The following is a 26,377-nucleotide window of genomic DNA, read 5'->3' on the forward strand; positions in this document are numbered from 1 at the left end:
CCAGTCTGCGGGAGTTGTGGCCTGCACACCTGTGTCCATCCCACTCCCTTGCTTACGGGGCCTTTTTCCTTGGGAATGTCTTGGAATTTCCCAGCTCCTGTTTCTGCCTTTATCCCAGACTGAAAAGCGAGGAGTCAGAAATTCTGAAAATTGTTCTCACCTTGCTCTTCCAGTTCCACTGCTGTGCTGGACTTACTGAGCACCTGCTGTGTATAGAACGTAGTCCAAGGCACGGCAGGGAGTGGGAAGGAGCAGCACAGAAAGACTCATTCTCCTCACAAATCTCAGTGGCACGATGCCCGCAGAGCCACTTGCCTTAATTCCCAAGGACCTGCACAAATAGGAGAATGAGATAATCCACAGAAGAGAAAAATGGTGAAGGGCCTGAGAAGGAAATACCAGTGGTCCTTAACGCATGAATGGGCAATCAAGCCCAGACCTAATTAAAGAAATGCTGATTTAAGTAAGAAGATAGCATATTTAGAAAATTCTTTTTACTTTATTGTAAAATAAGGCACAGATGCAGAAAACCACACAAGCAAATTCGTAGCTTAATGAATTGTTCTAAGGCAAACACCTTCTAGCACCTTGGAGTGGGAGGGGTTTCCCCTCTCCCGAGTGATAGGCAGAGGTATCTGGAACTGGGGATGGGGCAGGGAAGGTGACTGTTTGATGAACTCCAGCTCATCCTTCCAGACCAAACTCAGGATTTCCTCTTTCTGGGAGCCTCCCTGGCCCTGTGCTCTGAGAGTGGTGCTTTTCAGATGGTGGTGTACCTGCCTGTTAACTTTATCTGTGACCCTGTGGCTCTGCTCCCCCCAGCATGCTGCACACACTCCCTGCCCTCCCTTAGGCTCTGGGGGCCCAGGCCGTGCCGTTCTTATTTTTGTATCTCTAGTGCTTTGCACAGTACCCGGGGAACATGAGTGCTCAGTAACTGTTTGTTGAATGGATAGATGGATGTTGCATACGGTTGGGCATCACTTAATGACAGGCACGTTCTGAGAAATGCATTGTTAGGCTTTCCTCGTTGTGTGAACATCACAGAGTGTGTGTTTACAGAAACCTTCATAGTCCAGCCTGATGATCCAGCCTGCTGCTCCTGGGCTACAGACCTATACAGCATGTGGCTGCAGGGAATACTGCAGGCAGTGGTAATACAGTGTTAAATATTGGTGTATCTAAATAATAAAAGATACCATAGAAATGCAGTATTATAATTTTGTGGGACCACGGACATCTATGTGGTCCATCATTGACAGAAACCCCCGTGTGTGGCCCGGGACTGTGTTTCATTTGAAAGCCCCAGCCATTCAAGAACTATGTAAACAGCACCACCTATGGGCAGACAATTTTAACACCACATTTACACTGGAACATAAGAGACTTAAGCATCTTTTTAGTAAAAGGCGAAAGATTTATACAATTTGTAGAGAAACCAGAGTATGTTTTAATACATATGTTTTAAATGTTTAATACATAATCATTATGTTTTAAGACATTTCAAAACATAAGTGCTAATATTCTTCATATTGTTTTAGTTTTGAGACTGTTAGGTGAGGAGTCTGGAAATACAAAGGTTTTTGCAGCGAAAGGAGGAGGAAGAGGGAAGCCATGTTAATGAATAGCATACGTAGGGTGCACTGTAACACATCTTATTTAATCGTGTCAACGCCCTTCCTTACAGTGGTTTTATTCCCATTTTTAGATTAAGGAGATTAAGCTTGTGGAGGTGAAGCCCCTCACCCAAGCCCTGGAGCACAGATCCAGCTGACCTCAAAACCTGTGCTCCTTCTGCCATGTTAAGCTGGAAGTAATGGTTGGAAATGGCTATGAAGCAGTCACCTTTGTCCCCAACAAAGTCTCCAGTGACTTCTAAACATTTTGAATAGATGGTTCTTAAATGACCCTGTTTCTAATACAAAGCTGCCTATGGACAATTGTTATAGTCATTATTTCCATGGTAGAGTATTCTGACTTCTAGCAGGAACTTTATTTCATCCTGTGAAGTCATTTCTAAAATAAGGCATGTAGCCAAGCCCGGTGGCTCACTCCTGTTATCACAGAACTTCAGAAGGCCGAGGCAGGCAGATGAGTTTGACACCAGCCTGGACAACATGCTGGAACCCTGTCTCTACAAAAAATACAAACATTAGCCGGGTTTGGGGGCATATGCCTGTAGTCCCAGATACATGGGAGGCTGAGGTGAGAGGACAGCTTGAGCCCAGGAGGCAGAGGTTGCAGTGAGCTGAGATCTCACCACTACACTCCAGCCTGGGCGACAGAGCCAGACCCTGCCCCCGCCCCAGAAAAAGAAGTCATGTTATTTCAAAAGCCAAAGTTGTTATGGATGAATAAATTGTAGGGAAATCACATGTTTAACTTTGGAATGGACTCCTCCTCTATCAAGCCTTAGTAATCATTTTCAAAAGCAAATATCTCTGCTCAAACATCATGTGGCTCCTATTGGTTCTGCTCTGATCCTCATTGCCCAGGACTTCCTTACACATATCACCATGTGTCAAAGACCTGCAGGATCCGACCCCAGAGCCCCCTTTCAGGAACACAGGGTTAGGTTAGTTAATGTAGAATTGAGTGCTAAGAGCAGTCCCCCCCCACAGAGGAGAGGCACAGTGAATATCTGTTGAGCTGCAGCCTGGACACGTCATCCGCTGAGCTTTATCAGGAGGTAGAAAACCAACCACACCTAGACCATCCCTGTGCTCAGAACCCACAGTGAGCACGTTCAGGGATTTGGACTTAGACTTTCATGGTCACAGCTGCGTCTGCAGTGTTGACTGTTGGTGTAAGCCTCCCAGCTCAGGGTGGGGGTTTTTCCTTGGGGCACATGTCTAGTCTTCTCCTACCATTTCCCCATACAGCTGCTGGTCCAGTAAAGATTCAAGTGTACCACATCCTCTGAGAGTCCCCAAGGACTGCTTTTATCTTATATCAGCTCTTGAACCATCGAGCTCAAGGGAGCATACAGCCAAGCTCTTTCAGCAAGTCTCCTTCCTGCCAAAACAAGCAGTAGGAACCGTGCTGGATTGCAGCACCGTTCATCTTGGACATACTGGCTACAGCTTAACGCCAGAATAGCCAAGCAATGAGAGTTTGTTCACTGGAAGGGAAACCCTTTCTCTCCGCTGGGCTTCATTCTGTCATGGCTTCGGCGGAGCATGTGGGGCATCTTTATTCACTCCACACTTGGCAGGGGATGAATGAAGCCTCATTCTGCACCTGGTGCTCCTTCACCCTTCCTAGGACAGGACTGGACATTCCTCCCACCATGGAGCCACACCCCAGCTGTTGAGGGGGTGGTAAGTCACCTGCTTAATTTTTTCCATCAAGCTCACCAAAAACTGGGGAATCAGAGATGAAGTACATAACACCTTGTGAAGTGATCATCTCCAGTCCAAGTGAATTCACAGCTCAAGAATGTTTCAGATAGTGCTGGCTCTGAAGGACCCACTACCAGTTCAAGTGGCTGTGAGTCCTGGAAAGACGTGCTTTCTGCATACGGCTCCCGTCAGCAGACTTTGTTGCGAGGCCGCAGTGCCTTTAATGTTCTCTTCTGCTTATCCTGTGCATCTGTGGGTTTGCCTTTCTATCAGTTGTTCAGAAGACCTGTCATCGCTTTATGAGTTTGTATTCTAAGATGTGCATGCGTGAGTGAAGTGACCTCCCATTTAGGAAAGGTGGCGGTGCACTGGCAGCAGTAAGGGCTTCTACAGCAAATATGCTGTTTTTTTTCAATAAAAACTCGACTTTCTAAAATAATAAAACACAGCAGTAATATATTTTCTGAATGTAGCATACCACAAAGTGATACATTGTCTGGGGCATGGTTTAAAGAAATGTAAGCATTTCAGTACCCCTGGTGCCTCTCTCGGTGACCTGAGTTATTAACATTCCTGCGTCCTAATCTGTTGATAGAAATTGTTCATTCTTCCTCTTACAGTTCTTCAGTGTCAAAGGTCCATGGGCTTCTCTGTACAGAGAGTTCAAATTCCCCTGCAGATTTTCTCTTTGTAGGAGGAACATAGTTCATAATTGCTTTTTTCTGTCTCTAGGGAAAGTTCTGAATTTCTCATTTCTGTGTTTGCAGCTTTTGCCTCACTCTACTTTTGCGATCCAAGTCATGATGAAAAAAATAGTTTTCCTATCTTTTCATTCCCTACCTGGCTTCCCTTTGATTATGCTTCTGTAATGAGAATTGCCTCGTAGTCTTTTTCCTTAGCTTTCCTTCTGTCCTCACCTCCTTCTCCCTGTAAATCTAATACTATATGTGAAATTTGAAGTTAAGGTTTCTTCTGCTTCTGCTTAGCATACAGAAAATGAAAAGAATGTCACGCCCACCCTAAAAATGAGAATGATTCAGGTATCTACAATACCATAGCTATTTTAAACCCAGCATGGATCAGAGGACAGAAAGTAGTATAATGAACTGAAATGTTATTGAAAAGTGGGTAGCCCCCCAGAGAAGGACAGGCCCCACAGCTGCTTTTGTCTTTGGCAGAGTGGCAAGAAAGAGAAGGGGAGCCCTCATAAATGGGAGTAGGAAAACAGCTGGAGCTATAGAAATGGGAAGGGCTGAGTGTGGACTGGCAGGAGAGTTCGGAATTCTCAGGGACTCTGGACTCATGGGGACCCCCCCGGCACACACGCACACACACATTCCACTTTTCCAGAGACTTCAGTGAGTGTGCACGGTGGACTGGGAGCAGGACAGGCAGCTGAGAGAGACTCACTGAGGCAGAGGCATGCCAGGCCTGCTCTTGCAGAGGACAGAGGAAGAAAGCTGAGAGGCATTCTCCACACACGGGGCCTGGAACTAAGTGTTAGGCAGCTGGCCACCCCTGATGGAAGGACGAGGAATGCTGAGAGACAGCCCTTTGAGAGCTGGGTACACAGAGAGGTCGGAGGACCTGGAGAACGGAGAGAAACTCCATCTGTATACCAAGCCCCACACCAGGTACCCGGCAGCAGCTGTCTGCCTAGGGGAGAGGCAGGATTGCTGACAGCCCACTCACCAGGCACAGATCCTTGAGGCCTGCTGAAGGCTAAAGACCGGGAGAGCCGAGAGGAATTCCACAGGAGCTCCAGGCCTCCCACCAGGGCAGCCGCTGTCTACTGTCCAGGGTCCTGGGAATATAGCCATGAACAGAAAGATCCCTGCCCCTGTGGAATTGTCTCCTAGTGGGAGAAACAAAATGAAGGCAGGGGGCAAATAAGTGCCATAGAGAAAAATAAGGCAGAGGGGCGGGGTGTGGTGAGCAGGCCTGAGGAGGTTGCAGTGTGGAGCAGGGAGCAGGAAGACACACATGCTGCTAAAACAGTGGCCCGAGTCGCTATCTTTGGGCAAGATAGTCCAGGAGGGACCACAAGCCAGCGCCTATCATGGAGCCTGCTGGACCAGGTCCCCAGAACAGCAGGGAATATAGTGTGTAGGGTCAAGCCCTACAGGGTCGTGGGGTGTCCCCTGTCACTGTGCTGAAGCGCTGGGTCCGAGAAATAAAGAGACAAGACACCAAAGGACTGAAAGCTGGGCTCAGGGGACATACCACTTACGAGCAGAGACTGGCGAGGCCCTGAATGTCCAGAAGTGTCTGTATTTATTGGGTATAAGGTAGGGGGCAGGGTAGTGAGTGAGGTCATCTTAAGGATACTGATAGGGTCAAGACATTCACCTGAAGGATAAGCAAGGGGCCCACCCCCATGAGGTGACCGAGGCAAAGAAGTGGGTAGTGTGCAACAAGGGGTCCACCCCCATTAGGTCACCGAGGAGGTGGGCGGTGTGCAGTAAGGAGGGTGCATTTTGCATCATCTCTTATCTATGGGCCGGCTACTTCTAAGGGTATCTCCCGGAGGATGCTTTGAGTCAGCACAGTAGCTGGAGAGCTGACAGGGCATACCGCCACCTGCTGGCGGCTTCTGAGAATTTCTGTAGGAGGATGCTTTGAGTCCCCACAGTAGCAACAGAGCTGACAAGGTTCAGAGTCACCAAGGCGGGATATACCGGAGGGGGGTTTTAGGTCCTCGGACGCTCGCGAGATTGCCTGCCAGAGGCCAGCTTTCCACAAGAACTGGACACAGGGTACTGCAACTCCTTTTCAGGAGGAGTGACACTTGCTCCAAGCCTGTCATTCAGCCGGTATCTTTACGATACTGAACGCAGCTGCCTGGGCCAAACTGCCCTGTCGCGTGTGGCCTTTCAGGCAGGGGCACTACCGCCTGGGCCAGATTCTTGTCCTGGTACAACTGTTTTTCCCTTAAATCATGCTCTGCACCATGTCTGCTCTAGACATTCCTCTGACTGTAAGCAAGATATAATTATATATGTATAGCTGCTTATTCCTTAATTCATGCTCTGTACCGTGTCTGCTCTAGGCATTCCTCCGACTATGAACTAAGATATATATAGATGGAAATAACTAAGTAGTAGGATATTCTTCAGGCAATAATTGTTCCGACCATAAACTAATACATGATTATGTATAAAGGATTATACAAAGGAAGTAACTGAGTAGTAACACTGTAAACTAAGATATTCTTCAGGCACTAATTGTTCCGACCATAAACTAATTACGTGATTTTATATAAAGGATTATATAAAGGAAATAACCGAGTAGTAACACTGTAAACTAAGATATTCTTCAGGCACTAATTGTTCCGACCATAAACCAATACGTGATTTTATATAAAGGATTATATAAAGGAAATAACCGAGTAGTAACACTATAAACTAAGATATTCTTCAGGCACTAATTGTTCTGACCATAAACTAATACATGATTATGTATAAAGGATTATATAAAGGAAATAACTGAGTAGTAACACTATAAACTAAGATATTCTTCAGGCACTAATTGTTCCGACCATAAACTAATACATGATTATGTATAAAGGAAATAACTGAGTAGTAACACTGTAAACTAAGATATTCTTCAGGCACTAATTGTTCCGACCATAAACTAATACGTGATTTTATATAAAGGATTACATAAAGGAAATAACCGAGTAGTAACACTATAAACTAAGATATTCTTCAGGCACTAATTGTTCTGACCATAAACTAATACGTGATTATGTATAAAGGATTATATAAAGGAAATAACCGAGTAGTAACACTATAAGCTAAGATATTCTTCAGGCACTAATTGTTCCGACCATAAACTAATACGTGATTTTATATAAAGGATTATATAAAGGAAATAACCGAGTAGTAACACTATAAACTAAGATATTCTTCAGGCACTAATTGTGCCAGGAATCTGCTTAGCTCTCCTTCCTTGGTGCCCAGATGGATGGTTACCTGCATAGGGAAGGAAGATGACTCAGAAGAACAAAGGGGTCAGGTGGAGATTGTACAGGACCTTGCAGGCCAGTGTAAGACCTAGGCTTTTAGGTTCAAAGGCTGTGCCATGCCTTTGTCGTGGTATTTTCAATGACCATAGTTTAGAGTTTAGGAAACTAAGCCTACAGCTTATGAAACTACTTAAAACACATTTGAACAGAGTAAAGCACTTTTAAAGTATCAGCTAAGTAGTAGGCTCCACCATCCTACCCCATGTACTACATGAAATTATTCGGAAATCAAAATATGAATATATAATATTACTTATTACATATGGGATTAAGGATAGTTTTTATTCCTGGTGTTTTTCATTGTGTTTCAAGTCAAAAATTAAGGAGGTATAATATTAGGACTATATCTGTTCAAGTTTTTGTTTTAAATACACATGCACACAACATGCATATGTGCGCCTAGCAGCATTTAAGGCGCTCTAGTGAAACCAGTGTGCCCCTTGACTCCTGTTTATTTCCTGTGTCTTGCTCTGTATCTTAAAGCAGGTGGAAGTCAGGGTAGCTGGGTGGTGCAAAGTGTGAACTTTGGAGTCAAAGTTGAGGTCAAGGGGTCACCCCCCTGCCCCGGAGTTCCCTGGGTCTCCCTGTCCCTGTCCAGAATGGAGAAGGTGCCATCTCCCCAAAGGTGGTGTCATGGGAGGGGTGCCCCAGCAGGAAGTAGCGGGCCTGCAGTGGCGGCCACTTCTCCTTCTGCCCTCAGGACCCCTTGTGGAAGTTTATCCTGTGGGATGCTTGCTCCTAGGGATGTCCAGTCTGTCTGCAGCTGTCTGTCTTTGAACCCTTCCTGGGTTTGGTTTCCCAAGTGCTGTCACCCAGTGGTCTCACCTGCTCATGGTGGGTGCCCAGGGTGGCTGAAGTCAGCAGGAGAAGGTAGAAGGTCTCCGGAGACGTGGCTGAGTTGGAGGGCACCACACCCTGGTACCCCCCCCTTCTACCTTCTCTTCCCACTTGTCCTCCTCAGAGCAGCCATCCAGTTAGGAAGTGAGCTCTAAAAGGCCTCACCAAAAGATTTTTTGTCAGGAATTTGCTAGTTTTAAATAAGTTATTTAAATAATCTTCCAGAAAAGTGTGGGGAATAAAAACAACCCTTTTTACTCATTTAGACAGGGCCGTTCCCATCTTGATTAACCACATTTTTCTCCCCAAAACACTTGTTTGCACTCACAAAAAGCACAACTTTGGTGATAAAGTTAGGATTGCAGTCTCTTGCACCTGCGAGAGTGTTTATGATTGTTTGCGTGTGTTCCTTTCTGCAGTGAGATGGGTTGTGTTTTTCTTATTAACATGTTTAACTTACGCAGCATTCGTGCGGCAGACTTCTGCAGCCGTGAAGTGGAGTCTGAAGCAAATGGGATTAAACACACACAGCGCCCTTTAAAAACTGTTCTTGCTTTATTTTCACAGCAAACCCAAGGAGCCCGTATTCAGTGCAGGTAAGTCTGATTTAATTTTTGTATGGGTACCCCTCACTCACTTCCTCAGGACTCAAGGGACACAAAAGAAGTAGCCAGCCTCAGGGGCCAGCCTTGGACACACAGGAGCTTTGGTTTGTGCAGAGCGGATGGAGTGTTGTCGGCTTTTTACCTGGGGGTTGAACGGCTTGGATAGTGGCAGCAAGACTGCCCATAAACTGTCAAAAAGAGCAAACGCTTCACCTGCCCTCTCCACAACCAGTGTGAGACAGGCCAGTAAGGAGGAGGGTGGAATGCCACCACCTCTGCCCGTGATGGAATTTCTGGAGTAAAGCGTGTCTGTTGCCTTGGTTATTCCTTACTTACTAACTGGATTCTGTCATCAACATTTGCATTTCTCTTAGGGGAAAGTTTCTTATGCTTCAAGTTATATAACTGTCTAAAAGTAGCTTTTCTTTTTCTGCCTATGATCTCCTAAACTGCAAACTAATAGTTCATATGTATCTTTCCACATATCTTTCTTAACACCTTTTGTAATAAGGTAGATGCTGTGGTCTAGCGTCTTAACCTTACCTAGAAATGCACTTAAGATGCAAGAAATGGATAAGTATGTAATCGATTAAATACATTCATTTAATTGCTCTAGTTTTTTTCTTAAGTTCAGAATTAAAACATAAAAGGCAAAGTTTTCTATTTATCAGCATGTGCTTTAGCGTTTATCTCATTTTCAGGACACATGAAATTACTCACTGAAAATATAATTGCTGTGGGCTCACAGGGCCACATCGTGAGCACACTTGTCAGGATCCCTGAACTGTGTCCAGATTTTAATAAAGACTGGGGGGCAGGGCAGGTGTCGGCCTGCGGGCCAGTGAGTGCCCCGGGCTCTGGGGCAGGCAGGCCGGCCACGCTTGCAGCACACCACCGTCTCTTTATCTAGCCCTTCTGTCTCTGTCTCCGAAATCACAAGGGAAACGCCGGGTGACACACTGCAAAGGTAGGCAGCATTTCTGAAACCTCATAGCTCTCTGAGCAAAGCTGTTACCCAGGCTACAGAAACCTTTTTCATACAGGCAAACAGATGCTGTCCTTGTATGAAAATGTTTTGTGTTGCAAACCACTTGGATTCGTTTTAAGTTAAAAGCATCCCTGAGCATTTACTTGGATGGGCTTTCATGAGTGGCTATAATTTGGATACCAATGGGTTATTGGCTGATTGCAGGAATTTTTTTTTTTTATCTACATAAACCTTAAGAGAGCTATAGGGCCACCCCTGGATGTCCCACTGTTTGACTTGGTACCGTGCACTGCTGCTGGCCCCTTCCCACTAGCGCCTTTGGTTTGGTGGCGTGTTGCTGTTATCCTAACCTGCCTGGAACAAACACTGCTTTTCCTGGCTGCATTTTGATTTTAGATGTAGCCTGTCTGAATCACCAGTAAGAAACAGTGCCAAGGCTAACTTCAGTGCTTTTTCTTTTTTTTTTTTTTTGCCTAGTTTGATAAGTTAAAATTGTGCAGTAAGTAAACTCAGTCCTAAGAATTCTTAATCAGTACATACCTGTGACATACTCAGGTGGATATTTCATAGACATTGGTTATATACATCCACAGTGCTTTTTATGTGTTGTGGAAATAGGATTATATTGTCTTTATTCTACTTTCTGCGGCCTTTCTGGCAGGACTGATTCTCTTACAAAGCGAGTCGTTAGAATTTCTTTTCATTTAGGTGTTGATTCCAGTCTCTTCCCCTCTTTTCAACAAGGTCAGTCTTTTAGGTGCTTTAGATTCTTCGATTGTGGTAGCCACACAGCCCCTGCTGAGCTTAGATTTGGGTGAGAGTTAAGGAAGGGAAGAAGCTTCAGAGGAGAACAGCATGAGCAGCAGCACAGACAAGACATGGTGTAGGGGGTGGCGAAGAGACACACCTGGCCCCAGAGAGAATCCCCGTGGGTGGCTGTGGCAGATGAGGTCCTCTGCAGTGAGAGCCTAGCAGGGCACTTAGACCTGCTGGATCCAGCAAGGAGGAAAGCAGGGGACGAAATTTACATGGAGGAAGGGCTCCATAAAATCTGGTTTGGGCCTTGGTGGGTTTGGCAGCAGTGTGTAAGCTGACCCGGGAGAGCCATAGGAGAGCCTGTGGTGATGGGGCCCCAGTGCATCTGGGGAAGTTGGCACTAGCCTGGGAGACATTCAAGGGGAGGATCCACGGGATACAGTGGCTGGCACACATAGGCAGGGATGATCGCATTCATGACTCTGACTCAACGTCAGTGTTAATATGCAGTGTGAAGAGTGTGTCACATGCATGCATTGAAGACCTGAGGCGCATGCACACAATGACATAAAACTGGGATGCCCTCTCGATTTTTAAATAATACTGCATGTATGGCATTGTTTGAAAATCCTTAAGAATAAGACTTGTAAAACTAACTTGTACTATAATTATTTCCTAACTGTTCCTTGCCAATTTCCTCCCTGCGGATGACTTTTCTGTTGAGTTGTGTACAGGTATCCTTGGTTCCAGCTCCCCAATTTAAATGCCATTAAGACCAGGTCCTGGCTGGGCGTGGTGGCTCACGCCTGTAATCCCAGCACTTTGGGAGGCCGAGGCGGGTGGATCACAAGGTCAAGAGATCGAGACCATCCTGGTCAACAAGGTGAAACCCCGTCTCTACTAAAAATACAAAAAAAATTAGCTGGGCACGGTGGCGCATGCCTGTAATCCCAGCTACTCGGGAGGCGGAGGCAGGAGAATTGCCTGAACCCAGGAGGCGGAGGTTGCGGTGAGCCGAGATCGCGCCATTGCACTCCAGCCTGGGTAACAAGAGCGAAACTCCATCTCAAAAAAAAAAAAAAGAAGACCAGGTCCTTTGATCTGCAGTGAAGTTTCAGAATTCAGTGAGTTCTGAATGGAATTCACCAGGAGCTCAAAGGCATTTTCTTTGCCCTTATCATATCTTGAGAACTCCAGTCAGGACAGCCCAAGATGTTCTTTTTAAGGTCTAGGAGTCACCCTGTGTCAATATATTATTGATACTTACTTTTGTCCCTATGATTTATTGAAATAGTAAAAGTTATTATGGAAGTGTTTGTTCTAGAGAGCTTTGCATCCTGATTTCTCTCTCTAATGAGTCTTTTGTTCTTTTGTTTTCCATTTCTAGATTTTCCTTCAGCGTTTTCCTTTTGTACTGCATCCTAGCATGCACTTCTGCTGAGTTTGTGTTCTTTACAATTAAAAGAATTGTCCAATTAAAAGATGCATAAAGATATATTTTTACATTGCAACATAACAAATCCATTTAAATATTGAAAAATATTTTGTGAATTTGGATAGTGAGATTGTATATACATTGAACACATTGTGTATACATAGTGAGATTGTGTATACGTTGAAACTTTAAGTGGATTTCTTATGTTAGTTGAATTTTAGGGGGATGGTATTTTTCCCCTACTGATGGTAAAAGGAAGTGTAAGCAGTAAAATCTCATGGAAAATCATTGTTGGAATCAAGTTCCTTCCTGCCTTTTGTAATTTCATACATATCTCATGTACTTAAGTAAACAGAATGTCAGAAGCAAACAAGATGCAGACTTTTGTTTCAAACTGTTTACTTTTATGTTACTTTTTTCCCTAGGATATCAATTAGAAATGACAGGAGGGTTAAAGTTTCTCTTTTACACCAAAAGGCTAGAGAGGGTACAGCACTTGTTTTCTGGTACGCTGGGCACTGAGATATCTTACTGACATCTTTGTTCTTTTTGTAGAAGAAGGCTATGTAAAAATGTTTCTTCGTGGACGCCCTATTACCATGTACATGCCCAAAGACCAGGTGGATTCTTACAACTTGGAAGCAAAAGTAGAACTTCCAACCAAGAGACTCAAGCTGGAATGGGTGTATCCTTTGTTCATCAGTTAGGTCTTACATGAAGTTATCAGTCAATCAATGCTTGATGTTAACTATAGAAATTCATAAAACTTAAATTCTCTTAAGCTTTTAAAAAACAAAATGTTCTACTCCTATTTTTAAAAGTTGATATAACAAAACTTACAATTTTAACTTATCATTCCTGAACAGAATAGCTGTGATTCTGACTCAAATGTATTATCTTCCTGAAAAGAAAATATGAAGATGTTATATGATTGTATGAGTGATTTTTTGTCAGGAGAAAATGAATCACTAGTTTCTGGTCCGAATTTTATTCTTTTCAAAAGAATGACAGTAGTAGTTAGAAATATATAAAGAAGCAAACAGTGAAAATAATCAAGAATGGGTAAAATTTTAGATTCTAATGAGAATGAACTGATTTTTTTTCCTTTTTTTTTTTTAAAGATGGAGTCTTCCTATGTTGTCCATGCTGTTCTTGAACTCCTGGACTCAAGTGATCTGCCCACCTCAGCTTCCCAAAGTGCTGGGATAATAGGCATGAGCCACCGTACCTGGCCAAGAGCCAACTCTTTTTTATTTTGAGATGGAGTCTTGCTCTGTCACCCAGGCTGGAGTACAGTGGCAAGATCTCGGCTCACTGCAACCTCCGCCTCCTGGGTTCAAGCGATTCTTCTGCCTCAGACTCCTGAGTAGCTGGGATTACAGGTGTGCGCTACCACATCCAGCTGATTTTCGTATTTTCAGTAGAGATGGGTTTCACTGTGTTGGTCAGGCTGATCTCTAACTCCTGACTTCATGATCTGCTCTTCTCAGCCTCCCAAAGTGCTGGGATTATAGGCATGAGCCGCCACACCCAGCCGAGCCAATTATTTTTAACAGGAGCTACCATATACTTAGTCAACTCTTCAGGGATAGATGGAAAACTAGGCAACTCTATATTTGTAAGGAAACAACAGCAACAATGCAGGAAAATATTGTGCTTGTGAAATGGGAATATCAAAAATTGAAACAAAACCACACTGGCAAAAAAGTTTTTAAACCCAAACAAAGAAAGAGGGATACTCTGAAAGGAGGACTAGCATTCTCCCCTTAAACCAAGTATGGCCTTGGCCAGCCTTAGGAGTCTAACTTCAAGAGTGACTTTGACTGAAGGGACAATAGAAAAATATGAATATCAAAGTACTGAATGAACGGAGCCAAATGAATGACGTAGATGAAATTGACATGTCATGTAGGTATCATCCTACTTTTTTTTCTTTTAAAGGAAGCTAGCCGCAGTGATGCACCCTGTAGTCCCAGCTGCAAAAGAGGATTAGGCAGAAGGATCGAGGAGTTCAAGTCCAACCTGGGTAGCATGGCAAGTCCCTGTCTCAAGTATATATACATTGATATAAATCAAAAAGACTCCCCAAAAATCTAGGCCACAAAAATCTGAATCAACCATATAACTAATGTTCTTGAAACAGTTGCTGGCAGCTTCACGGTATGAGGTTTGGAAAAGTGAGCTTCCAGGGAAAAAAACAACTGAAAGATAAGAAAATAGAAACTGTGAAAAAGATGAATTAAATGTTGATTATTTTCCATTTATTTCCATTTCCTTATGACTTTAGAGGAAGGCTACAGAGACCACCTTTCAGTCTATGCAGATTTTAAGGCCAAAAAAGTATTTTTTTACCCTCAAATATTTGTTGAGTACCTGTCTAATGTCAAGCCTAGAACACAGATCATAAGATGTTGGCTGTGACTTCACTTAGAAGAATTACTATTTGAGATTATAGAATCATATTCTTTAGAAATTTTAAAAAATGCCCACCTGTACCTAAATTTCTCCCCAAAAATATATTTTTTATTTTTTCAGACTGAAATGTTATCGGCATTTACGGGCCCCTGTTTTGGAATCCATTTTGATACATGGAATTGAAGTGCTTCAGCTTGTCTTTTAGTCAGTAGTGGTTTACTAAATGGTTACATCAAATCTGGATAACATTATTCAAAACATTTATTCAACCTACTTCCTGTTCATATTTTAGAAGCTATAAAGCAAGGAAATTTGCTCAAAATAAATGGCCTTTTTTTTTTTTTTGGCCAGGTTACTTTTTACATCCACGTTCAAGTGATGTTTTGTTCTCAAAATAAAATAATTTTCAAGGTTTGGAAGTATAATGCCAAAATTTTAACAGGGATACTTATCCCAAAGGTGCTGAGGGGCCTGATTTTTTTTTTTACGTTTATGTATGTTTGAGTGCACGTGTAAGTGTCATTTGTACCCTTGTAAGTACCTTTATCATGTTTAAAAAAGAAATTTTTTAGTAAAAAAATTTAGCTCATAAATTATAGTTTAAAAAAAGATTAATAATTGACTCAATAGCTCTCTAAAAATAAAACCGACTTTGTAAAAATATGCATTTGTATTACATCAATGACTGTTTCCAACTTCACTGCATGGCTTTTGGGGGTCACGTGTATTTGTCACCGAGTATTTGCAATTTCATGTTATTTAAATTAGTGGCATTAATGGTAATAGTTATATGGTATTGTATTGCCTGTGCCTGTTGAATAAAGCTGATGTTTTGTCAGCTCTTAAAGGGGATACAAAGATTTTATCTTAACATCCACAAAGCTATGGGTACAGGGGTCGAGACTGCCGTAACAACCTGTACTTGCTTCCAACGGGAGAGACCGTCTACTTCATCGCGTCCGTGGTGGTGTTATACAACGTGGAGGAGCAGCTGCAGAGGCATTACGCTGGCCACAACGATGACGTGAAGTGGTAAGTCCTCAAACAGGTCATTCCTGCTACCCGGAAGGCTGAGGTGGGAGGATCGATGGAGGCCAGGAATTCCAGACCATCCTGGGCAACACAGTGAGACCCTGTCTCTAAAAAAATTAATAAATAAATGTGTTTCTGTTGCACATGTGGAAATAGTATTAGCAGAACATAGTGGGTATTGGGACATAACTAAAGGGCAGGAAGAGGGCCCGAGGAAATGAGAACTTTGGGGAAAGCTCTTCTATGTGTTCTCTGTATGGTCTACTAGCTACTCTGCTCTGTGAAACACCTCTCATACTTAGTTTTCCAGCCTCGCCAGCACATGAGCTTAATGGACTGCGTTACATCAACAAAGAGTGCCACCTGTTTGGAGACCTTCTTAACACATCATGTATTAAAAGCTTCTAATTTGGGTCTTCATTTTTTGATAAACATAAAAACGTGTGGCCTCGTGTTTGTGACTGAGTCAGCTCTTCCCATAATTTTGCGTGTCTTCCATAATGGGAATTTATGGAAGATACGTAAAATACGTAGGCATTTTATATATCTTGGAAGGATGGATGCATGAAGAGATGGATTTATAATTTGTATTCGTCCTGGTTCCTTGGTCAATGATAAAAATCCTGTTGATGAAAGATGGTATCTTTCCTACTTAATATACTCAACATGACTTTTTAATAAAGATTGTAGACTAACGTAGTAGTTCTGAGAATGAAACGGTATTTTCCCAGCAGAGATTGCTTTTCCCTTAAGCTTGAAAATTCTTCAGAAGAAATAAGGCAATTAAGATGAAATGAACTAGTAGTTGTCTAACGTCATGGAGCTCAGAGAATTTGTCGCTGAGTCTGTAAGAAGTCAGGCATTATGTATTTCTTATATTTAAATGTTTGACTAGATTATATTTGAGCAAGGGAAAAGTAAAACTTACTGCAATGCGTAGATGTTTTATGAAGGTCCTTTTCTTAGCCTAGCAGTTCATCCAGACCGGATCACGATAGCAACAGGACAAGTCGCAGGCACATCGAAGGATGGAAAAGTGAGTTCATTACCTTGTCATCGTTTTGTAATGAGCTGGTAACACAGTAATTTTTGGAAAACATTATGCTGTGGAATAACGCTGCTTAGATATAATTATGGTATCTGAAAACTTCTGAACCCCTCACTAGAATTTCTTACTGTAAATTAGAAGACTTACTGTGTGGCAGGGTGCAGTGGCTCACGCCTGTAATCCCAGCACTTTGGGAAGCCAAGGCGGGCTAGATCACTTGAGGTCAGAAGTTTGAGACCAGCCTGGCCAACATGGTGAAACTTTGTTTCTACTAAAAATATATAAAAATTAGCCAAGCGCAGTGGTTCATTCCTGTAATCCCAGCTACTCGGGAGGCTGAGGCAGGAGAATTGGTTGAACCTGGGAGGCGGAGGTTGCAGTGAGCCAAGATTGTGCCACTGCACTCCAGCCTGGGTGAGAGACTCAGTCTCAAAAAAGGAAAAAAAAAATACTTACTGTGACCTTAAAAATCCCTGGAGCTCATCTTAACTTCATCAGATTTTTAAATAGCATTGTTCTGAACAAAGAATTCACTAATTCTTAAAATGTTTGTTTACATACATAAGCATTAAAATTTATAATTTTAATGAAGTTAAAATTATAACAAATAATAATTTTAATATACAACATTTGGCCAAAGTTCAGCCACCCTCTGCCCTGTCCTACGATTGTTCTGTTAAATGATGACTTTACCCCATGGAGTTTGTGTCTGTGTGCAAGTCACAAAAGCTACTAGGAGGTTTTTAGCACAAATTTTGCAAGCACTTCAGCAAGATTTTAATTTGCATTTTAAGGCGTTAGAGAGGGAGCTTGTAGCTTTTTTGATATCTACTTTTACGTAGCTTGTTATTGCATATTTTATCTGAAAACTGATTTAAGTACATCCATTTTCTCAATGTTTTCATCCAGAAAAAAAGAATACTACCATATTTCAGAAAATATTTTAATAACGTTAGATTTAAAATATTAATCTTATGCTATTTTTCATTAACTTTTTTGTTTGTTTGTATTTTGAGACAGTTCTCACTCAGGCTGTCGCCCAGGCTGGAATGCAGTGGCACCATCACAGCTCATTGCAACCTCTGCCTCCCAGGCTCAAGCAATCCTCCCACCCCAGCCTCCTGAGTTGCTGGGAGTACAGGCACATACCACCTTGCCCAGTTAATTTTTGTATTTTTTATAGAGACAATGTTTCACCACATTGCCCAGGCTGGTCTCAAACTCCTGGGCTCAAGCGATCCGCCCACCTCAGCCTCCCAAAGTGCTGGGATTACCAGGGTGAACCACTGTGCCTGACCTTTATTAATATTTTATGCTTGAAAATAGTTAAGAGAAATAATGGAAATCAGACCACTATTATGTAAATTCACTTAAATCGAATGGGTCTTTCTCTCTCTCTCTTTTTTTAATGTTAAATGGCCTTGAAAAGTTCTTTGAAATTAGTGGTAAGCCAGTTGTCCCTCCCTCTAGTGGCTTAAAAGTATATTTCAGTTTCTGGCATTGAAATTGAATCAGAACTTAAGATCCAGAGAAAAATGTTATAGCTGTCTTTCAGTTTACCTGTAGAGAAATCCACAGAGGCCTAGTGAATGCCTGTGGACACCCAGCTACTTAGAGATTAGACTGAACTAGAACCTGGTTCACCTAACGCCTGCCTAGTGTTTGTGCTAATTTCAATGCCAGCACCTTTTCTTATTGATAAATATGCCAGTTGCTCTATGAGGCTTTCTTCTATTAAGGAAGAGAAAAAATAGTGTAAATAACCTAGGAACACAGTTGAGAGGATTTTAAAACAATTCTAACAGTTCTAAATCTTATTTGTACATAATTGGTGTCTGTTTTGCCCAAGAATGTTAAGCTCTTTTATTTATTTATTTAGAGATGGAGTTTTGCTCTTGTTGCCCAGACTGGAGTACAATGGTGCAATCTTGGCTCACTGCAACCTGTGCCTCCTGGGTTCAAACAGTTCTCCTGCCTCAGCCTCCCAAGTAGCTGGGATTACAGGCATGCACCACGATACCCGGCTAATTTTTTATATTTAGTAGATAGAGGGTTTCACCATATTGGTCAGACTGGTCTCAAACTCCTGACCTCAGGTGATCCACCCACCTCAGCCTCCCAAATTACTGGGATTACAGGTATGAGACACCACACTCAGCCTGTTAAGCTCTTTATATTATTTGGTGGTGACCATCTTATGAACTTAGGCATGGTGACACCTTAACAACAAAACAGACTTTAAAAGAATAACACATATGTGAGATTCCATTTTACTTGTCATTTTTCATTTCTAAGATTCAGACACATCTAGTGCACAAATCAAAGTGTCGGTTCCTGTGATACTATTGTCAAAAATTGGCCATTTGAATTCTAAAACTCAGTAGACCTCTCCTTATTGTTATATTATCCACAAAGCCCTCCACCTCCTGAAGCCATTGGGAATGTTTTATTTACATCAAAAGGCAGACTCTTGAAATGCAGAAAAAGATCTTTAGTTTTGACAAAGTCCAAGTTACTGCCCAAGTAATCTCATAGCTTCAAAGTAAAGACATGTGTATAATCATCACAATTGATGGCTCTGCATTTTTTTTCTAAACAGCAGTTGCCCCCACATGTGCGCATCTGGGATTCCGTGACATTGAATACTCTCCACGTCATTGGCATAGGTTTTTTTGACCGAGCAGTCACCTGTATTGCATTCTCAAAATCTGTAAGTATGTGCCCTGTGGGTATTGCTGTCTTCTTCCACAGGAAGTAGAGAATCAACTCAGGGTTAAAGAGGGAGGGTTATAACTGTCTGGGTGTATGTACAGATTTGGACTGTGAAACATTCCTGCTTCCCAGGACCCCTTAGTCAGAGGTCATATACATGTCTCATCAGGGCCAATCAGATGTCTCCAGCCACATGGGTTTAATGATGAAAAGAGGCCCCCAAAGACATCATCCTCACTTTCCTTCAGGAAATTTGCCTGCTCTAGCCTTGAATTTTACCTGCTCCCTTCGAGGGTGGCTCCAGTGTGTTTCTGCCATCCTGCTACTGGAAAGGGGTCCCAATCCAGACCCCAAGAGAGGGTTCTTGAATCTCTCCTAAGAATTCAAGGCAAGTCCATAAAGTGAAAGCAAGTTTATTAGGAAAGTAAAAGAATGAAAGAATGGCTACTCTATAGAGCAACCCTAAGGGCTGCTGGTTGCCCATTTTTATGTCTATTCGTTGATGATATGCTAAACAAGGGGTGGGTTATTCATGCCTCCCCTTTATAGGTCATATAGAGTAACTTCCTGATGTTGCCATGGTGTTTGTAAATTGTCATGGCGCTGGTGGGAGTGTAGCAGTGAGGACAACCAGAGGTCACTCTCGTTGCCATCTTGGTTTTGGTGGGATTTAGCTGGCTTCTTTACTGCAAGCTGTTTTATCAGCAAGATTTTTATGACCTATGCCTCGTGCCAACCTCCTATCTCATTCTGTGACCTGGAATGCCTGTGTGGGAAGCAGCCCAGTAGGTCTCAGCCTCATTTTACCTAGCTCCTATTCAAGTTGCTGTGGTTCAAACACCTCTGATGTTTCTCCCCTCCCTTTTATAAGAGAATCCTTAATCCTAAGGGTTGTAGAGGGACAAAGGTTCATCTTTGTAACTTCTTCAGGCTGAATAGGGGTGATGATATTCCTGCCTAACTATTAGGGTCCCTTGTATTTGGGGTAGAGAAGAGCTCAGTCAGAAAGCATCAGTATGGCAAGGTGATATCTGGAAGATTAATAAATGTTCAATTTAAGAAAACATTGAGTAAGCGAATCCTGCATTCCTACACAACAGCAATATATTCCACAACAGTAAAGCAGAGTAAACAAAATTATCCCAGGTAAACTAAGTAAGAAGGCTTTTTATGAACTGGGCAACTGTTGGAACCTAGCTGATTCCAGTGTGTCCAGAATTAGAATACCGATCCAGATATTTACATTACCCATCACTCTTATTAATTCTGAGCAGCAGTCAGAGATCACTGGTTGGTTCACAGAAATAAGTAGGGTTAAGTCTAAATTGCAGAAAAACTTAAAAACCACTGATGAGACTAGAATCTTAATAACAAATATACCACAGTTCTTGAAACATAATTTCTCTCTCTAGTCTCCCATTTTTACTAAAGACAAACCATAATAAGACTGATTTGTTTGCAAAAATAAGCCCTAGTCTTATATACTCAGCTTCGTTATTTGTATAAAGTACAGCAAGAATCATTACTTTTCACATAGGCTTTTTAAATTTTGCTTTGATGCAATGCTGTTCCATAAGGAATCTCAGATAAGACCTTTTTAAAGCCAAGCCCAGCCATGGATTTATATCCTCAAATACCTATGAGTTGGGTAAATTCCCCTCCTCTTGGGGGTCCCAAGATAACTTGGGGCTCCTGGGCCTGTGAGAAAGTGACATTCTTTACTTACCATAGGTCGGAACCCTGTACAGGGACTGTGGAGACAAGGTATGAGGCCAGTTTCCCCCAAGGGGATTCTATTGGCTCTGCAATTCAAGTTTGATTTCTTAAAGGAAAGCATGCCATTCCAGTCAAAGCCTTGGTAAAATAACCAGTTTCTCTAGTTGTGTCCTGTTACAAATGAAAGTAGATTCTTTACACTTATGCAAATAACAGTATTGCCATAAATTAAGAATATTCATAAATAGTTTCTAAATTCTGGAGAAATCAGGTAGAGAGAAACAAATGCGCTTCAAATTTTGTTCATAGCAGTATACTTGATTGTTAAAAGCTCTAAATAGCTCAAAAGAAACTTTTTTTTGACTTTGAAAAAAACAAAGGATCAGCAACGTTTTAAGCAAAGTCAAAAAAGATGACTCTAGTCTTCTATTGGTTTCGTTCATGCAGTTAGCTCCTGTTCAGCTTTGAGATTCAGGAACATTTGAGCTTTCTATGAGAGTCCTGAAAGTTTTTTCCTCTGTTCTAATGTTACAACTTCGAAAGTTATCAGAAACTTGCATTGAAGAGCACCTGTTAAAGGCCTATAGCTGATTATAAGCCACCTTTTAAACAGGACCAAAACAAGACGAGAATTGTCTGTGAATGGCAAAAACTATTAGGACAGCCACTATTAAAACCACAATTGACAAGGAAATGTGGTTACCCCTGGACCATACAATAATTTACCATAACAATTACAACTATTAATAACATACAGTAAGTTATATCAGAATTATAGGAGTTTCACCTAATTTTGGAACACATACCAATAACATATTTGTACAAACAGCCCAAAGAAAGTCAATTTCCTATTTGACAATGCTTCCTGTATGACTTTTATATCAAGCCAAATTTCAACTTTATGTTAGTGTACTATTGATGTTAAATATTCTTAATAAAACCTCATAGACAAATCTATTTAATTTTTTTTTTTTTGAGACAGAGTCTCACCCTGTCACCCAGACTGGAGTTCGGCAGCACGATTTCAGCTCACTGCAACCTCTGCCTGCTGAGTTCAAGCAATTCTTCCACCTCAGCCTCCTGAGGAGCTGGGATTACAGGTGCACACCACCACACCTGGCTATTTTTTTGTATTTTTGGTAGAGATGGGTTTCACTATGTTGGTCAGGCTGGTCTCAAACTCCTGACCTCAAGTAATCCACCTACCTCAGCCTTCCAAAGTGCTGCGATTACAGGCATGAGCCACCACACCTGGCCAATCTATTCAATTTTAATCAGTATGACCATAAGGCAAAATTTTTATAAACCTTTTATTAACCCCTTACAATTTTTGTTAAAAAGCAGATCGTTGCTCAAAGAAAAATCTGTTGTGCTTTTATTCCAACATTTAATTTACAGAAAAACTGAATAATACCCCTTTAACTTTAGCCAGTATGTTCACACATAATTTCTTTTACAAGGTTAATTTTTCACAAACCTTCAACAGCTTGCTTAAACCTCAGCTTTAGCCTATCTGATTTAAAGCAATCATTTAACCTTTTAATCTAGGCCAAAAAACCCCACACTTCCATGTCTTCTTATAATCTGTTACCAAAAACAGATTTCACTTTCTGTATTCACTTTATATGTAAAACCGTTTTTATTTCCCAAAAATTACTTAGGTCATGTGAACTGAAAGGCATTACACTTTCCACTTTTCTGACAAAATATTTGATTTAAGCTCTTATTACACCAGTGAATCAAACATTACACACATAATACATACAAATACACAGACAGGAAACACAGGCCTCATTCCCTAAGCTCGGAATTGAACAGTGATTCCAGGCTACCATTGTGATAGCAGAGAGCAAGATAAAGTACTGCCACGTGGTTACAAGGCCAAGCTCCCAAGGCCATGAAACAAGATAAGAGAGAAATGTTATCTAGTGTTTTTTCAGGTACCTGCAGCAAAATTGATAACTGACCAGTTTGCTATGCTGTCTTGAACAGTGGGCTTATAAGGGTCCTAGGCCCACATTCTATCCTACGGTACGCCTCTCTATGACAGAATGATACAGAAAGACAAATTTGTAACACACAGTATAACAGCTTCTCTACAGCTTAAGATTGGCCTCAAAAATCCTTTTTTCCTGTTAATCAAAACTTTGCAGGAGATAAACAGTGATTTTTACCATTCATTCAACCAGTTTGCACAGAGAGAGGGAGAGAGAGAAAGGCCAGAAGCCTGACTGTAAGAAATGCTTATCTTTTTACTGGCATGCCAGGCTTCCGGGTTCCCTTTCCCTGAGCAGCCCTAGTGACCTGGCTGGCTGCACCATAGCCCTGGGGGCCAAGCTTCATCATAAAGGAAAATTATCTTTTTCCATCCTGGCCAGAGCAAAATACATATGACAAAATGCAGACATCAGTCATTCAGCTTAGCACCCAATATCAAACTGGCAAGGCTCAAACATGCCCCTGATTGGCCCCGTCATTGTTAATCCAGCCTCCAACCAGGAGTTTCAACTTATGGTCTCTGGGCAAAATGGTAGCCCTGAGTAATAGAAAACATAGAAAGGGAAAGGAGAGAGAGAAGAGCATTGCCTGTGGCAGGGCAGGGCAGGAGAGAGAGAAGAGCATTGCCTGTGGCAGGGCAGGGCAGGAGAGAGAGAAGAGCATTGCCTGTGGCAGGGCAGGGCAGGAGAGAGAGAAGAGCATTGCCTGTGGCAGGGCAGGGCAGGAGAGAGAGAAGAGCATTGCCTGTGGCAGGGCAGGGCAGGAGAGAGAGAAGAGCATTGCCTGTGGCAGGGCAGGGCAGGAGAGAGAGAAGAGCATTGCCTGTGGCAGGGCAGGGCAGGAGAGAGAGAAGAGCATTGCCTGTGGCAGGGCAGGGCAGGAGAGAGAGAAGAGCATTGCCTGTGGCAGGGCAGGGCAGGAGAGAGAGAAGAGCATTGCCTGTGGCAGGGCAGGGCAGGAGAGAGAGAAGAGCATTGCCTGTGGCAGGGCAGGGCAGGAGAGAGAGAAGAGCATTGCCTGTGGCAGGGCAGGGCAGGAGAGAGAGAAGAGCATTGCCTGTGGCAGGGCAGGGCAGGAGAGAGAGAAGAGCATTGCCTGTGGCAGGGCAGGGCAGGAGAGAGAGAAGAGCATTGCCTGTGGCAGGGCAGGGCAGGAGAGAGAGAAGAGCATTGCCTGTGGCAGGGCAGGGCAGGAGAGAGAGAAGAGCATTGCCTGTGGCAGGGCAGGGCAGGAGAGAGAGAAGAGCATTGCCTGTGGCAGGGCAGGGCAGGAGAGAGAGAAGAGCATTGCCTGTGGCAGGGCAGGGAAGGCGAAGCACTCAGGGAGGCCACAGAAAGACCTGCCCACTGCAGTGACACTGAAAGTTCCGACGGCTGCTTGTTGATAATGAAGGGATCTTTGCCAGGAGTCCCATCAGCTCTTAAGTTTCCCCTTTTGGGGAGGAAAAAATTCCCCTTGTCTCATGATCTGGTACATGCCTAATTCTGTCACTCTTAGCCATCAGCAAAGAGTGCAAGACAGATTCATCCAAAAAGAATAGCAGTTAACATAATGCCAAACCTGTTCTTATCTGAAAGGAACTTTACTGACAGGGGCCTCTAGCCCCCTAAATCTTAGGAAGGACTCTAACCTTCCTGAGTTGGGCCTCGAACCCAAAGTCTGTCAAGCATTCTTGCCTTTTATTAAGAGGGGCCTTTAACCCACTCTGTCTTAGGAGAGACTCTTAAATTGGGCCTCTAACCCAATCCCATCCTTTTCCCCAGTATACGCACCCCACTTACCCAAAATCAGCCAGTTAGTGTGTACAGATGATGATTTTTCTTTGGTTCATGGGTCTCTTCAGTATCATCCCTTTGGGATTCACCAGAAAGATGTCACCGGACCCCACCACTTACTCTAAGTTAGCCTTTGGATGGGAGGCTTTCTCAGTATTGTCCCTGCTGTGGTCGCCAGGAACATGTCACTGGATGCCACCACTTACCCAAGGGCAGCCTTTGGGTTGGAGGTTTCCTCAGTATCTTCACTTCACGGTCACCAGAAAAATGTTACCAGAAAGGGGTCCCCATCCAGACTCCCAAAAACGGTTCTTGGATCTCACGCAAAAAAGAATTCTAGGCGAGTCCATTATGTGCAAGCAAGTTTGTTAGGAAAGTAAAGGAATAAAAGAAAAATCATCTGTACACACCAACTGGCTGATTTTGGCTGTTCCATACACAGAGCACCCCGAGGGCGGCTGGCTGCCTATTTTTATGGTTATTTCTTAATGATATGCGAAACAAGGGGTGGATTATTCATGCCTCCCCTTTTTAGAGCATATAGCATAACTTCCTCACGTTGCCATGGCATTTATAAACTGTCATGGTGCTGGTGGGAGTGTAGCAGTGAAGACAACCAGAGGTCACTCTTGCCACCATCTTGGTTTTGGTGGGATTTAACCAGCTTCCTTACTGCAAGCTGTTTTATCAGCAAAGTCTTTATAACATGTGTCTTGTGCCAACCTCCTCCTATCTCATTCTGTGACCTCGAATGCCTGACCATCTGGGAATGCAGCCCAGTAGGTCTCAACCTTATTTTTAACCAGCCCCCATTCAGTATGGTGTTGCTCTGACTCAAATACCTCTGACAATCCCAATGTGGCTGGCAAGAAACCTCGCTGCAAGCAGGGGTTGGACAGGGCCTTGTAGTCTTCCAGTGTTCTCAGGATGTGCTGGTTCAGCAGACACTCTTTTACACCACCTCAAAAATCCATTTTCATACACATGTGCACGTGCTCACCTGAAGATACCCCCATGCTTCTGTGCACTTACACCCCCAGTGCTGAGTCCTCGTGCAGCCCCACAGTGGCCAAGCTCACAGCCGGTAACAGCCTCTGTGCTGTGCCTGCTTTGGGCACTGTCTGCTCTAGGAGGGGCCCTTGTTTTCATGGAACCCAGTGGTGAAGAGACACCCCTTGGTCCCTCTCTTCCCCTGTTTCTTCATTACCCATCATTTACCTGCTCTTTCTGTCTGGCCAAGAAAGCATGTCTCAGCCGGGTGCAGTGGCTCAGCCAGGCACAGTGGCTCACACTTCCTATCCAGCACATTAGGAGTCTGAACTAGGAGGACTGCTTGAGTCTAGGAGTTTGTGACCAGCCTGGGCAACATAGGGAGATCCCATCTCTACAAATAATAATAATAAAAATTAGCTAGGAGTGGTGTTACACACCCATGGTCCCAGCTACATAGGAGGCTGGGGTAGGAGCATTGCTTGAGCCTGTGAGATCCAGGCTGCAGAAAGCCATCATTGCATGGGTGACAGAGCAAAACCCTGTCTCCAGAAAGAAAGAAAGAAAGAAAGCAGGTCTCAAAAGTATTGGATGAGTATTTTTTAACTACAATATAGCAAACTCTTTATTAAAAATAAAATTTGATGTTTATTTTTAATCATGTTCAACCCACTTTATTCTCAGATGTAGTCTTCCTGTGAA

General features: G+C 43.0%; 1 protein-coding gene across 19 annotated transcripts in view; it reads left to right on the forward strand.

Annotated features, from left to right (window-relative positions):
• Window positions 1-26,377, forward strand: part of EML1 (EMAP like 1) — a 213,286-nt gene that overhangs the window by 149,712 nt on the left and 37,197 nt on the right. For 6 of the 19 annotated variants that reach the window (XM_009006534.5, XM_009006536.5, XM_035261445.3 and 3 more), the window contains 6 exons: window positions 8,773-8,801; window positions 9,721-9,777; window positions 12,545-12,674; window positions 15,287-15,436; window positions 16,403-16,472; window positions 19,084-19,194. In XM_009006534.5, coding sequence (XP_009004782.1) covers window positions 8,773-8,801; window positions 9,721-9,777; window positions 12,545-12,674; window positions 15,287-15,436; window positions 16,403-16,472; window positions 19,084-19,194 — 547 coding nt within the window. The remainder of the gene's footprint in view (window positions 1-8,772; window positions 8,802-9,720; window positions 9,778-12,544; window positions 12,675-15,286; window positions 15,437-16,402; window positions 16,473-19,083; window positions 19,195-26,377) is intronic. The other 13 variants (XM_009006535.5, XM_009006537.5, XM_035261447.3 and 10 more) reach the window with 3 other exon arrangements.

This window comes from Callithrix jacchus, chromosome 8 (genome assembly GCF_049354715.1).
Source record: "Callithrix jacchus isolate 240 chromosome 8, calJac240_pri, whole genome shotgun sequence".
In the NCBI taxonomy this organism is placed as follows: domain Eukaryota; kingdom Metazoa; phylum Chordata; class Mammalia; order Primates; family Cebidae; genus Callithrix; species Callithrix jacchus.